The 16,229-nt window shown below is 43.2% G+C and overlaps 1 protein-coding gene across 1 annotated transcript in view; it reads left to right on the top strand.

Annotated features, from left to right (window-relative positions):
• Window positions 1-16,229, top strand: part of FLVCR1 (FLVCR choline and heme transporter 1) — a 35,290-nt gene that overhangs the window by 6,129 nt on the left and 12,932 nt on the right. Inside the window, exons 3-8 of the mRNA XM_069768516.1 lie at window positions 5,234-5,374; window positions 6,032-6,099; window positions 6,914-7,017; window positions 7,105-7,215; window positions 7,691-7,796; window positions 9,045-9,156. Coding sequence (XP_069624617.1) covers window positions 5,234-5,374; window positions 6,032-6,099; window positions 6,914-7,017; window positions 7,105-7,215; window positions 7,691-7,796; window positions 9,045-9,156 — 642 coding nt within the window. The remainder of the gene's footprint in view (window positions 1-5,233; window positions 5,375-6,031; window positions 6,100-6,913; window positions 7,018-7,104; window positions 7,216-7,690; window positions 7,797-9,044; window positions 9,157-16,229) is intronic.

Here is a 16,229-nt window from a genome sequence, read left to right as displayed (position 1 = left end):
TTTTGTTTCCTATTGCAGTCAGTGACCCTCCCCCGCACACCTGCCCCATGTATCTGTTATATGATCAGTTGGTCCCCCCTAAATTGGCCAGATCAGCCCCATCCATTCTGTCTCCACTTAAGCTGCTTCTGTGTAGGGTGGGTGATGGGACGTCTTACCTTCATGTCACCCGTGTCCACATTAAGATGCGATGTGAAAACTGGACGAGATCCCAGCGAGGCTTTTGTGGGCTTATGTGGCTCCAGCATCAGACGCCTCTTTTCCTCTAGTAAGCAGTAACGATTATGTGCAGCGCATTAAACACATCCTTAATTCATTCGCTAAAAGGATATGATATGTGTTTTTATATTTTGTTTTGTTTTCCCCTGGGGTTAAGAATCCTTTCCTTGATGCCAGCAGGCACCGTTTTTATCCCCCATTATTCTCTGTGCGGCAGCTCATGGTTTATACTTTATTACATTGTGACCTATTATATTGTATTCATTACTTTGATGCCATGTGACCCGACACGACTTATTTAACGAGAGCGTCAATGTAATGGTGGAAAACTATATAATGGTTTAGAAGCACATAAACCGCCGTAATGTAGGTGACGGCTCCGCTCCTTTCACCAAATCAGCCGATTCCATCCAGGGAAGGCTTTATAATTAAGAGAACATGCCGACTCTTATAAAAGTTGGAATCTGAGTCACCGGCAGAGCCAAAATGGGGAAAGGGTCATAGGTTCTTGTTCCTGATCTATAGTCTTGTACTCCAGGTTATGGAGCTCTATGCAGAACTGCTCTTTGCAGTTTCCTATTGATGTGATTGTCCATAATGCCAGCCTCATAGCAGCCATCGTCACTGGCTCTCCAGCAGCCATCTGTCTATTCACTTCTATGGGAGAGTTATAGTGTGTGTGTGTGTGTGTGTGTTTTTATTTATTTATTTTTTATATCCAATCCTTGGAGTTTCTAGCTCCCGGACCCTCAGAGCACGGCTGTTATCCTTGACTACTGAATGGCCGCATTGACTTTTAAAACATGTGGAGACTGTAATCTGCCTCCTGTCTCGTTACAGCTCGGTCTATCCACCATTCTTTACACTACTACTTATTCACGATTTGCCTGCTGTGTATAAACACTGACTCGCTAGAAGTCATTGAGAACACTTTTGTCACCAAGGAAATAATAATTATTAACCAAGACCAACTAAAGATTAACAGGTAGCCAATGCAGAAATATTAGAACGTAGGTTTTTGTTTTTTTCTTTTTTTCCCTCTCCCCTGGATTTGTGTGAATGAATCTCATTCATCAGGCGCTGTATGGGGTAGTGTGTGATAGAAAGGATAAGATTCTGAAGAAAATGATGACAAATGGACAAGAAATGTGATGGGCCTGCCTAGACGTAGTTTATTTGTTTTATTTATTTGTCTGATTGGTATTTAATATGAATAGCCAGGTAGCACATTCCAGAGTTAATGCAGCACAAGAGACGTCTTGGCAAGTAGAGATGGAGGATTACGAAGGATGTTAATGTTAGATCACTGGCAGAGCGGAAAGCACAGCTGTGATGGTAGAAAGACATGTAGATGTGGGGCCCGGCAGCTCTCTGGAGAGGTCGGATAGGGTGGTAGACGGAGATATGGGACAGCGCAGTAATGTGGAGAGCTTTGGCTGCGAAGTTCACAAGTTTATATTGTGCTCTATAGCGGATGGGCAACCAGTGTAATGACTGGCACAGGGTGGAGGCATCTGTGTGAACGCTGGACAGAAATGTGATAGTGGCTGCTTAAGTTCAGAGTGGATTAAACAGGAGAGAGTTTAGTGAGCAGTAGATCAATTAGTAAGGTGATGTAATTGGGCGAGAATGAACCGGAGCGTTAGTAAGCATTTTTGCAGGTTCGATGCTAAAAGAACAGATTCTGGAGATGTGGATTTGCAGAGACATGAGTGAGTGATTGGATATTGGAAAAGGAAATGGCTGAGTGTGATGTAATCCCAAGACGGCGTGCATGCTGACCAGCCGACACGAACAAGGGAATATCGGGATTAGGACAGTTGGTAGAGGGGAAACTTTTAGTTTGTGATAGAGAGGACACAATGTCGTCATTGTCCTCCCACATTAGGAACCTGTGTGACACGTCAGAAGGCTTGATCAATGGAGGTCTGGGAGCGCCTTGGCAGTGATCCAAGATGAGACCTGCAGGGTAACATTACTGAAGTGTCACGCAGCCGCCGTGAAGCAGTTTTCTCAGTTACATGAACTTGTCCTGGAATTCTGCTTGTAACGAACCCAATGTACACACGGCTCTACAGGCCGGATCCCCTGTAACTGTTATGTATTGCAGCGTGATTACTGTGCGGTATCAGAGGTCACGTCACATGGAGCTGGTTCATGGCCAAAAGCCACTATTCAGCCAGCTGGCTACATGATGTTATCAGTTTTATGTACCCGATGGTAAATGCTCACCTACACGAGGAGATCGGCAATGCTGCTGGATCGGGACACACTTGGATAATAAAATAATTAGAGCACAATAAAGAAGCGCTGCAAAAGAACATTGCAGAAAAGGGAACAAAGTCCCAATAAAAGTCTGTGAAATTATAGTGTATCCGGGCCTGTGATGGAGCAGAAAGTTCACAAGGAAGTCCCCAATATACAATATAAAACAAGAAATTAAATTGGGACCCCTCAACACTAGCAGTTAGAATTGCTTTAAAAAAAAAAAAAGACCCCCTCAGACCACCAGCTTTTGTACTAAAGCGTTATTTCTAATCGGGTAGCGTCCTTGACGATAGATGTTGGATTGCGACTCTACACTTGGCAGTTGTTCTCAACACCAACAGCTACGATGTTCCTCTTCAAATGGATGACATGATTCTCTATAAATCGGAGTAGTCGGAACATTGTGCAGGGTTTTGCCCTTTCAGCTGCTTCAAAGGATGCCCCCCTGACTAAGTCGAGAAAGCGAAACCGTGAGTCACCGAGCGTCAAGTGACTTCACCATATTGGATTCCATTGACGTGCTGACTATCCCATGCAGTTGTTAGTTTGCTAATTGTGTTTTAGAATAAAAATGTGTTCACGGTTTTACCCCAGGTTTTAGACGTTCCGTCCTATGATACATCCCATAATACAGGTTTCCAGGGTCTGAATTAATTAGTGTGCGCTCACGAAGGGGTGGACATTTCTCTAGGAAGTCTGAAGCCAGCAGCTGTTGCCAATATACCAAATATGGTCCCCATGTTGGAGCCATAGGGTGCTGTCTGGTGGGGTCTCGCACTATAGAGCGCTTTTAGCTGCTCCCTGCGGCATTGCGGGAATACGATGACCCCCGATGTCACCAGTGGCCAGTCCACTCTGTATAATCTACACACCGGCACGGCTGAAGTGGTTCTTCTATGTACGGACTGAGACAAACAGCTGCCCATAACTCAGGGACAGTGGTAAAATGAGATTATTGGCGGTCAATTTTGTGTAATTTGGGAGGATTTATCCTGTAATGTTGTAATTTTTTTTTTTTTTTTTTTTTATTTTTTTTTTTTTTATTTTTTTTTTATTTTAAACCAAGCAACCAATGACGGCGCAGCTTTCATTTCTTGAACTCATCTGGTAAAATGAAATGTGCTCTGTGATTGGTTGCTACGGGTACTATGACACTTTAGGCCCCGATCATCAGCACTGACAGAAATTCTGGCTTTGTTTCCTATAACAACCAGTCACCGCTTTCATTATACCAGCGCAGTTCAAGAAATGAAAGCTGCCTTGTTATTGGTTCCTATGGGCGAAAGAAAATTTTGACAAATCAGGCCAGGCCTTTTTTCCTTTTCATGAAGAAAATCTGGACTTGTTGCTGTTAGCGACCAATCACAGCACGGCTTTCATTTCTTGAAGTGCTCTGGTACAATGAAAGCTGCGCTGTGATTGGTTGCTATCGGAAACCTGGTCAGATTTGTAGTGTTTGGGGCCTAGTGAGTTTAGGTGAAGCCCCTGTACTAGTCGTAATGGTTATGTAATTTACCCATTACCAACTTCATCATTTCCTTGGGAACATTGGACTTTTAGAGATAAAAATGTCTGACCTTCTTTTGGATGGTGAATACATGGCGGAGGAAGACAGAGGGTTGAATAATCCAGTGTGTACGGGTTAATCTGTCATTATCTGTGATTATAGCTCTTTGTGCTGCTTCTCAGATCTTAATGGCTATTGATAAGTTATTAGTGGACGACATCGGAAATATTTCATCCATACCTTAGAAGAAGGCTTTCATCATGGCAGGCGATGTAGTTTCATATCTGGATGTTGCAATCCTGGGGCCAAGATAATTTAATCTCTTAAATTTTTTTTTTTTTTCCCCCCCAGATTGTCTGTTTTAAAATGATAGTTTAAAGGGGTTGTCCACTAAAACTTAAAAACTTGCCTTGGGGGGTAAATAAAAATTAAAAGAAAATACTCCGCTCCTTTTGACACCGCTCCTCCGTATTTAGTTCTGCATCCCCTGCTAGTCTGTAGGGATGAACATCCAGCGGGAGCAGCACTTAAGCGCTGCAGCCAATCAACGGTCACTGATCAGCTGCAGCGCTCACATTACATCTGGCCAGGAAGAAACTGTGGCCTCCGATTCATCATTTGCAATTTATTGAAGTGTTGTCGTTGTTGTTGTTTGTTTTTTGTTAATAATAATAAAAATAATAATAATAAAAATATTATATTACAACAAATTTTAACTCCCTTAAATTAAAGGGAATCTGATAGCAATTTTGACCACCCAAAAGTAAAGATTTTCCTGCATGATAGCATAAATGCTCTGGGTCTTCTATCTGGCCGGAATTTGCTGAGATTGTTCTTTCTTTATTTTTTTTTTTTTTTGGGGGGGGGAGGGGGGACTCAAATTTGCTTTTTTGGGTCATAATAAGCAGGTTTGCAGTAGTTTGGAGTAGTGTGCAAAGTTGTGTAGTTGTGCAAAGCGTCTCCTTCATTATTTCTGAATATTGAAAAGCCGTATTGCTATTCATATTTCATGTATTACAGATTGACATGCTTTAGCCCGATAGCGTGCAACCCTTTTTTTTTTTTTTTTTTTTTTTTTTTTTTTTTTTGCACCAACCCGAACCATGCGTAGCATTATTAGGCACACCTTTGTGTAGAAATATAGCCGCAATGTAAAAGTAAGTCTTAATTTGGCGCATGTCGCTCCTGCGAGTGAAAATTCTGTACATATCGTGACAAATGACTGATTTTATATTTCAGTCTTTAAAGAGAAACCGAAGCTTCCACCGAGTCAGTCTCAGGCTCTTGTGCGGGGCTGTCTTCCCGAGGATTACTCCTACAAGAAATCCATAATCAATCTCTTCAAGAACGTCCCCTTCGTGCTGCTGCTGATCAGCTATGGTAAGATGGTGTCCCAATGCTCATTACCTTTCACCATTTTATTTTATTTTTTCACTTTGTGCTGTGAGTTTGCAAACCCTATAAAGAAGCCTGTAGGGAAAGTAAACCAAGAAAACTCTACCCTCAAAAACATGCTATTAGCAAAAAAACAAACAAGTTAGTTGAAATGACATCGTCTTCAGAAAATAGCTGCTCAACTAACATTAGTGCAGATCTGCTACAAGAAAAGTGCGACACGCTGACAATCCGTGCGTCCGTGTGCGCAGTATGTGGTGTCGATGAGTTTTGACATTGGACAATCCTCTTTGGCGGGGTATAAAAACATACTTGTGTTAGAAAGTTGCAAAATTCTTTATTATACAGTCATGAAGCTTTATAATCCAGCCACGATGAAATGTATTTTCAAGATCTGCAGAGCGTGTTGCAGCCTCATGACTGCAGGTCTGTACATGGTTTCCCTCCTTCGCAATAAACCACTAACGTTCCCCATTAAATGAGTGATTGGCTCATCTCTGATTTATTTTTTATTTATTTTTTACTTTTTTGGTATTTGCATCGTCATGGCTCCATTGATCGGAGCTTTGTCCGAATTCTTTAAGCTATAGAAGCGTTCCATTCATACGCACAGAAGATAAAATGTTCCCTTTTTCGTTGCAGGGATTATGACCGGCTCCTTCTATTCTGTGTCCACGCTGCTGAATCAAATGATCACCATTTACCACGAGGTCGGTGTCCTGTCTAGATACAAAGTCTATTGAGAGCATAATGTGGGGGGGGGGGTCTTAGAAATTGGGTTTTTGGCTGTCCGTAGCCCTGGGTGTGACACCGCTTGTTGTGATTGGTGCACATTATCAGATGTGTGTAGAGGTGTTATCTGTTATTATAATCCTGCCTCTGGTGATAATGAGTCTGCTGAAAACTTTTCCTGAAAGTACAGAAGGTATGAGTCTTTTAAGATTAAGAAAAAAAAAATACATTTACCCTGTGCTGGCGCTGTAGGGAAATTGAGCACGGACTGCCAGGTTTCCATATTAAGTACAGATGATTGCTGAGGGTCTCAGCTGGGGGGGGGGCATTTTACAATTAGCTTCCATCACTTCGGGTGGGAATATAATCACTGTGATTCCCCCCCCCCCAATTGATCTCTGGTGCTGATTTTTTTTTTTTTTTTTTTTTTTTTTTTTTTTTAAGAACCCCGATCCATTTGCTCCATAGGTGCAGAGGTTGCTGGCTCTCCATGAATGTTAGGACCCCCATACATCGTACACTTATCACCTATCCGGTTTGTGGATATCCCCTTTTTTAGAGTTCCTGAATCTGATAAATAAAACACTGACTTTACAGATCTGAATGGTAATTGTACTTGGAGATTCAGATCTACATACCATGCCATTCAGGAATCTTGGAAAGCTGGGTGTCTGCTCTAAAATCTCAAGTTCTTGCGTGATTAACTTCATCGATATACTATGGTCATTTTCCAGGTAAAAGGCCCAATTCATAGTATGGATCCTCTGTAATATATTCTTTTTTTCCTGACAGGGGGAAGAAGTAAATGCCGGCAGGATCGGGCTCACTCTGGTAATTGCTGGAATGATTGGTTCAGTCATTTGTGGTGTGTGGCTGGACTACACGAAAACATACAAGTAGGTGAACTCCACCTGTGCTGAGTAATACAATATGTTCTGGACAGGTTTACCCGCCTGTATTAATATTATTAATATTCCCTGCAGGCAGACTACTCTGATCGTCTACATCTTATCATTTATCGGGATGTTGATCTTCACCTTCACCCTATTTCTTGAGAATCTCATTATTGTCTTTGTGACAGCAGGAGCGCTAGGGTAAGATGCTAATAAGAAAAAATAAATCCGTCCTGTATTATACTCCAGAGCTGCACTCACTATTCTGCTGGTGCAGTCACTGTGTACATACATTACATTACTGATCCTGAGTTACCTCCTGCATTATACCCCAGAGCTGTACTCACTATTCTGCTGGTGCAGTCACTGTGTACATACATTACATTACTGATCCTGAGTTACCTCCTGCATTATACTCCAGAGCTGCACTCACTATTCTGCTGGTGCAGTCACTGTGTACATACATTACATTACCTATCCTGTACTGATCCTGTCTTCTGCTCCAGAGCTGAACTCGCTATTCTGCTGGTGCAGAATATCCTGTTCTCAGCTATTGGCACACGAGTGTTGTAGTTTTTCAACAGCTGGAGAACATCCATCCTTTCTGTAGGACTTAATTCCACAGTGCTCCAGAGCTCACACTCTATAGGCAGCGTCTTTCTTATTTGCTCCTCAGGTTTTTTATGACCGGATATCTTCCACTGGGGTTCGAGTTTGCGGTTGAGATCACGTACCCAGAATCAGAAGGCACATCATCGGGCCTGCTGAATGCCTCAGCCCAGGTATGTGTATGTTCTTCCTTTAGTGGGGATGTCCCACAATTACAAATGATCACTTATCTTGGTCTAATTCTAATTCTGCTCGGGACGTCCCATAGACTTGGATTTTAGTGGTTGTGCACATTGTTCAACATAGTATGTTGGCAGGGAGGCAGTGGTGACGTCACTGTGACCCAAATTTTACGGCCACCCATTTGGCTGCTCCTGACCTTGCAATCGGTGGCGGCAACAATGGGGTCACTGGTGGTCAGTAACATCACTGCTCCCCGCCTGTTGGAGAGTCGATGCATAAATACCCCTACACTATTATTTCAACCCCCTGGCTGGCCCCTGCCAAATTTACCATTTGACCGGACAACCCTTTAAGTGCCATATGTAGTATTTATTCTGCCTACTCAGCTCAACTCTACCTGATGGTTCTTGTTCTAGCCTACACAGGGGAACACAAACAGGTTATACTTTCCCTCTTCAGGGTTGTGGGTACAATTCCTCCTCTTCAGGGTTGTGGGTACGATTAGAGAATCATAAAATTTTAATATATGGAGGAAAAAAAAAGGGTGCAGTGCTTAAAAAGTTAAAATAACGAAGACTTGCCCACATGGCAAAACGGTGTGAAAGAAAAAGGGATAAATAAAGAAGGCTCTTATGAGTAGACTGGAGACACTTCTACAATTCATGTGGTCTTTCCTAAAACTGAGAATGAAGTTTTCTGGTTGTACTGTAAAGGGTCTCATCCACAGCCCTGATCCCCTTTTGGTCAGGTGAGAATAGGATGACTAACTGTATGCAGGGAAGATGGGCATAATCATGATTCTAATTTGGCATATTCTAATGACGTCCATGTTTCGAAGCATATGTTCACTATCCTAGACGCACCACACGTGACTAAGATAATATCCATATTCCGGGTTGATTATTGCACTTCTGTTTTTTAAAAGGGCTGAAAGTCCTGGTGCTTGACCCCACAGACGCCAATATGTCCCCCGATCATAGATACAACCCTTTATGATGTTCATATTAGATTATCGATATGACGTGGAAATGTTGCGTTTCCATTGCCATGTGATGTTCCTGGTATGGGCTTGAGATGTACAGTCTACTTTAGGGGCCATTACCTTCTCCTGGGGTTGAAATCGATCTCTACTTTTTAACCCTGTGTCTATCCATGTATATATGTCTTAATTTTAATGATTTGCTCAGAGGATTTATCGGGACGGCCCACACATGGTTCATCATTATTTCTCCTTGCAGATATTTGGCATCCTGTTTACTCTGGCACAAGGGAAGCTCACAACAGACTACGACCCTCAGGCCGGCAACATTTTCCTCTGCGCCTGGATGTTTGTAGGAATTATTTTAACAGGTGAGTTGCTGGTCACTTCTATAGCTCAAATCTGGCAGGACAGCTGTGTTTGTGGAACGCCATTGTCCGGAACCCCCATACACTGGCCATTTGGGCGGCAGTGATCGCATCTGACTCTCCCATACACAGGAGCCACTCGCTCTATATTCTCTGAGGGGGTCACTGTCGGACCATCTTATCTGTGAAGAACAAAGGGATCGTCAATCAGATACGTGGGATCCTTAACTCAACACATGGCTCTGTGGCCCCCAATATCTGCGGGTTTGGCCGACATTAATGAGTATGGGGCCACTTGAACCCCGCAGATCCCAACAATCTGCTTGTCAACTTATTGCAATAACATTCTGGAGCAGATACTTTTTGGAGGAACTGAATACTTTTCTTTATTACAAGTGTTCCTTGGCTTTCCCCTGTGCTGTAATTTACTGTCACGTGGGAAGAACTGTCCAGTGCGGCTGAATAATGCCAATATTTGTTCAGTGCGGTAAATCCACAGCGCAGCCTGCACCCACATGTCCATATAATGCAAGAACGGACGTTTCCATGCAGCAGTCGAGTTTAACACTGCAAACTTTTTTTTTTTTCTCTCGCTTGCCTTAACATTTTATTTTTTGAATTCACCCAGGGTGAAGTTTTATTTAAAAAAAAAAAAAAAAAACTTTACTCACCATCCAGATCTGTGTAGTTTCTCACGCTTGCCACAGTGTTCCCTGCAGGTGTGGAATCGACTCCTGACCGGTGGAGGAAGGAGCCCCTTTAAGATGCAGACTTTTTGAGCTGGAGTAGATTTCTGTTCTAATTTCCATCCATCTATCTTGCTGTAGTTAACGCCGCTCCTGCTATGCTGCCCAGGTTTAGGGTCAGGGGGAGCAGAAAATGTTAACTCATGCACAACTACGTGCCCTAGTCGGTTTTCCCTTGGGGCTGATATTTCAGCACAGACAGTCTGGATGTGGATTTCCGGCATTGCCTAATGCATCAGAGGGATTGATTAATAAGAAATGATGGTTACGTCCATATTTTAGGCGTTGTGCCAGGTTCCCAGCCTCGGGGCGATCCTTGTGCTGACATTTCCTGTGAATAGAATAGTAGGGAGAGTTTCTAGTGCTTTTACAATGGAGATGTTGGTGTCATGTCTGTGATTTCACAGGTCAGCAGTTTATACCGCCATCTGGGCACCTCACTGTGCAAATATGGCTCTTAATTTGGGTACGGACTAACCAGGCGGTTACTGCTGACATCCGACTTTCTAGGAATTTGATTGTACTTCATGGCCCAATAAATTGCTGATCACTGATGGCTTTTTTTTGACACTGCCTTAATTTTCCAAATTTGGGTACTATACTTGGACTGTGGCTTGTGTTACAAGGGGTCTATGTACAGTACTCCACATAAATGAGTACACCCCCTTTTTGAAAAGTAAGATTTTAATCGCTGAACACAAGAACGATTTCCAGAATTTTGATAAGACAGAGTTTCATAGAACACTTTATGTATTTGTTTTTAAACATCTAACATGACCATAAGGTTACTATAACTTTCCTTACTAAATCTACTTAAATTAGTTGATACATAAATGAGTACACCCCACATCAAAGACTAAAACATCTAGTATTTTGTATGACCTCCATGATTTTTATTTTTTTTTATGGACAGCGCAAAGTCCTCTAGACCTGGAATGAACAAGTTAGTGACACTCTAACTAACTAGTGATGAACGAGTGTGATCGGATAAGGCGTTATCTGAGCATGCTCAGGTGCTAACCGAGTATCTTGGTCATGCTCGAATAATATGTTTGAGTCTCCGTGGCTGTATGTTTAACGGCTGTTAGAAAGTCGCAACACATGCAGCCGCGGGGACTCGAATATACTATTCGAGCACAACCAAGATACTCAGTTATCACCTGAGCACGCCTTATCAGAGCACCTGTGCTGATCACTAATTGTAACATCTATCTCTTTCCATTCTTCAAGAACGAGCTTTTTTTAGATGCTGGATGGAGAGTGACGAACCCGCACCTCGCCACTCCGTCTGGCGTCACCATTACATCGGACTGATCACGTAATGCTTTCTCCCCACTTTCACCGATGTGACGGTTCACACCCCCCAGGAATACATAAGGTCAGCTTGGTACAGTTTAACACAGACATCCCTTGTCAATATAGCCCAGGGGATATAAGCCCGGTCTATTAACTGGACTATATCAGGCCAGAAACCAGCCCTGCTAGCATGGAAAGTTAAACTGAGAAACTGACATGTGGATAGAGATAAAAGAGCAGCCCGAGGTTAAATTTACAGTGGTGTTCAAAAGTCCTGCATAGGATAAATTGATTTTTTTTTTTCAAGTTTTAAACGTTTTCTGTCGAATATTTTCGATGCTAATGACATATTATATATCGTTTTGTTCAGAATACAATTTTGCATTCTTTCCCTGTAATATTTTTAGCTTTTGAAGCAGTTTTGCCTGAAATTATTGCAACAATATGGGAATTGAAAGCAGAACTAAACATTGTACAGCTTCAGATCCAAAATTAGCCAATCACAGATGAGGTTCTTGTGACCATCATAACCGGGATATGGCAGCCAATCACATTGCGTTACATTGTTTTATCTGTTGGTCTATCTAGTGAATCATACTGTAGAGTTTTATGATGGGAGCCTTCAGATTTTTGCCAGCGGAGGATCGTGTGCGACTTGTGGTGCTACATGAAGAGGGTTATACTGGCCCCCAGATCGCAAGGAAGGTCGGCTGTAATCAGAGCACAGTCGTAAGAATTTTGCAGAAACATAAGCAGCTTGGAATCACCCAGGACAGGCCCAGATCTGGTCGGCCCAGAAAGTCAACTAAAAGGGAGGATAGAGTACTGATAAGAACATCCCTTGCCAATCGAAAGCTCACCTCTCCTCAGCTTCTGCGAGAATGGTAAGAAAAGTGCAATATTGAGGAAGCAACATCAACTGTTAGGAAGAGATGTTTGGAAGCAGGATTGAGAGGGTGCAAGGCCCGAAAGAAGCCATTGATGACAGCCATACAAAGACAAAGGCGAAAACTGTGGGCATTGAAATAGTTAAAATGGAGGAAGGAGGAGTGGGAACAAGTGCTATTTAGTGATGAAAGCACTTTTTGCATTTTAGGAAATGATGGCAAGTCTTATGTGAGAAGGCTCCCACATGAAGAGTACAAGCCAGAGTGTTTGAGCTTCTCTGTGAAACATCCTATGAAAGTAATGGTCTGGGGCTGTATGGCAGCCAATGGTGTTGGAAGGCTTCATATTGTGGAGGGTATGGTCAATGCAAAAAAATACATAGACATCCTTAATAAGAAAATGCTGCCTTCTGCGCAACACTCTGAATTAAGTAAAAAATAATAAATCTTAAAAAGTAAAATTTAAGTCTGTGTGAACTTGATTGGAAGTTAGTGAACTTAGAAACCTATAAAAGATTGTAAAAAATGGTGGCGCAAAGTGTCACCGCTATTAATATTCCAGCAGCACTACCAACAAACTTCCACTTTTAAGTCTGTTAAAAACGAATACAAGACACATAAATATGTGTGTGTGTGTGTGTGTGTGTATATATATATATATATATATGTGTATGTATGTATGTATGTATGTATGTATGTGTATATATATATATATATGTATGTAATATATACAGGTATGCGCTAGGGAAATAATGGCAAAAGGGAAATAAAGTATAATAAAACCAAAATTGCCTTAAAGAAAAACACTTAGGAGTAGTTCCTACCTGTACCACAGGATGAGAATCTTGAGCGCTCTTGCTGTCCGGAAGATCCCTCGGCGGGCACAGATAGTCTAGACGAGTGGCTGCCCCGGCCGGCGGCGAGCCACAACGGTGGTTGTTTGGCCCTAGTTGCACTCCGTACTCACTCACTCGATCACCGGGGGTTACGGTCACGTGACTTACCACGTCACTCAGGTCCTGCGCACCGTCGGTACGTACCGCCGCTAACACACGCGGCGTCGGCTCTGGAGGATCCCGTCTGCACCCGGAGACCAGCTGTTTGTGGCTCGCCGCCGGCCGGGGCAGCCACTCGTCTAGACGATCTGTGCCCGCCGAGGGATCTTCCGGACAGCAAAAGCTCTCAAGATTCTCATCCTGTGGTACAGGTAGGAACTACTCCTAAGTGTTCCGAAGTGCTGTTACACCTTCTTTTGCTCTGCTAGGTGACCACATTGCCATTCTTCCAGCGGTTATCTGGCTATTTTTATCATTCATATTGGGACATTTTCTTTAAGGCAATTTTGGTTTTATTATACTTTATTTCCCTTTTGCCATTATTTCCGTTATCTTCCTAGCGCATACCTGTATATATTACTTGCGTGTATATATATACATATTTATGTGTTTTGAACTTGGAAACCTGTTCACCATTCTACACACTGTACTGGTGTAGGTATGGTTATGCTGTAAAAAAAATATCAAAAATGCACATACCATAACAATTTATACACTTGGGACATTCAAAAATGAGTATGGCATACAATGAGGGATTACAAAAACATATCTGTTCCACCAGTTTCACTGTAGAGATGCAGAAGTATGAAACATAGTTTTCTTCACGCCTATGCAGGACTTTTGAACACCACTGTATATATTTTATCGCCTTAAGGGCACACTAGACAAAGCACTATTTATACAAAATGGTTATACGTGTATGATGGTCAGATATGCAAATACAATAGTGGTAGGACAAAGTATGCAAAATATAAGTCAGATGAAAGTTCTAGTTCGCGGGTGAAGGGCTGCCACATGAGAGGCTTGTGGCCTCTGTTCCTTGACTTCTCCCAGCACGACATGTCCCCATGACCTCCCCAGAGAAAAAGCAATAGGTCATGCTTTACATGAGCATTTAACCCCTTTTGATCCCCTCCCCTTGCCTCTGGCAGCTGAAAAGTCCAAAACATAAGCTTGGTCATAGGGAGTCTGTTTTGGCGCCACTGGATCTGGCCAAGCCCCTGCTATGCTTTGAGACCAAACACAGCTTTGCTGTCTGGCTCCTACTAGCCATTCTATGTATCTTCCCACCCTGTGATGCTAGAACGGATTGAGAACCCTGGAGGCGTTCAGTCCATTCCACAGATCTCGAAAATGTAACCGGTGTGTGAGACCAGGACGTAGAAAAGTCCACATTCTCCTTATGAAATCATAGCTGACTCAACAAAGCAGTACGACCGCATGGTATCCATTTTGCAAGCAAGCATTTTGTACTTGGCTTAGCTGGCTCAAGGTGTGTGATCTGTTACTCACAGCCTTTTGAGGCTTGACCACCTTCTGAACTAGGTGTCCTGTTACAGCTGTACAAAGGAAAGGGGTTTTATAATCCCATGCCAAATAGAATGCAAATGATTGACATGAAATTATATCTACTGATTCTCACTCACTAACTCACTCTGCGGCCAATCAGTGAGCTTATACTGACCTAGAGTTTATAATCCTAAATCTAAACTGACAGGAGCCTAGAAGGACAGATGAAAGGGTTTACAGACTCCTTGACAGAATGAGCTCACCGATGGATTTACAGTTAACTCGTTTTGCAGTCAACCAGGTAGAGGGGAAAGAGTCTGGAAAAACCAAAAGGGTGCAACATTTTTAGTCAAACCCAATTGTAATTTTTTTTTTTTTCTCTGACGCCCATGACGGCACCATGGAGAGAGGGGATCTGCCCACCAAGGACAGGAAACCTACCGATTAAAAAAAAAAGGCGGTACCTCTCTCCCGCATCAGTTGTTTTCCTGTCCTTGATGGGAGTCCTACAGACTCTTCTCAGAAGACGACACCGTTGTGGGAATTCTGGGGCCAATCAGTCCGATTTCAGGCAGGTGTGGTGACACCTCTCTAGGTACCACAAAACAGCAGCAGCGGTATCCAAGGGGGGTCCCTCTAGCCAACACTCTGCTCCCCTAGCGTCAGTCTGCAGGCTGAAGTTCTGGGAATCCATCAACATGCGGCGATGCACGGCGCCATCTTGGATCCCCATCTGTGCATGGGCGAGATTTTGCGTGGTGCGGGGACTCTGCGCACGCGCGGCCAGTCGATGTACCACGCATGCACGAGAGACCGCTATTGTAGCTTTCTACGCATGCGCGAGCCCTGGACGGATTGCGCAGGCGCGGGATTGATCGCGATCTTGCGTATGGACTGCGCAGGCAGGCAAGATGGCGCCATCCACTGCTATTTAACAAAGGCACATCTGGGTGCAAACGCTTCCAATGGAGATCGACCAGCGTTCGCCAGCCATGAGCGACGCAGAGCCGGCATCTTTCCTATCCAGGTCATCTCCACCGCCATAGCAGCAGAAGCGACGACCCCAGAAAGGACACCAGGATACTACCGGCAAGGGACACTCTGGATCACTGCACAGCAAGTAGTCCAGTACAGCGTCCGGCACAAGGGATAAACCAATATTTATGGGTCCATAAGGTTGTAAGTGATCTCCGTGAAAGCTAGTGATAGTGAGGGCCTATATTTGTCTTTTCTTGCTATAAGGGAAGAAAAGCACAGGCAAAACTAAGCATAAGATATGTGCTCTGTGTAGAGAGGATCTTCCATCTTCGTGGGAAAAGAGACTTTGCAGTGTTTGCATTCAACACACCGTGTCCGAAGCGCTTCCCGGGTTCGCAGCAGACCTTAAAAACCTGATCAGGGACCAGGTAGAAGATACCTTAAGATCCCTTAGAGAGGGAAAAAGCGAAGGAAGATCAGGCACAGATCCCCGACTCCGGAGTCCAGCGATTTGGGGGAAAATGTGGATTCGGATACGTCTTAATTCTTCATCATAATCATCATCATCTTCATCTTCCTTGGGAGGTTGTAGTTGCTTTCTTTTTAGAGGAAGTTAGGAGCACTATGGGACTAACAGACCCTCATCCGAAAAGATAGGTTCAGGATATAATGTCCTAAACCGGTGGTCGCTGCCGCATGTACGTCCCGCTCTTTAATGGTATGGTTAGACCAATTAGAAATCCAGCTTAAAAACAGGTCATCTTATAATAATAATATAATAATAATTTTTATTTATATAGCGCCAACATATTCCGCAGCGCTTT

The sequence above is a fragment of the Ranitomeya imitator genome, chromosome 5 (assembly GCF_032444005.1).
Source record: "Ranitomeya imitator isolate aRanImi1 chromosome 5, aRanImi1.pri, whole genome shotgun sequence".
In the NCBI taxonomy this organism is placed as follows: domain Eukaryota; kingdom Metazoa; phylum Chordata; class Amphibia; order Anura; family Dendrobatidae; genus Ranitomeya; species Ranitomeya imitator.
The sequence above is the reverse complement of the archived record's forward strand: the minus strand, read 5'-3'. Positions and strand labels throughout refer to the sequence as shown.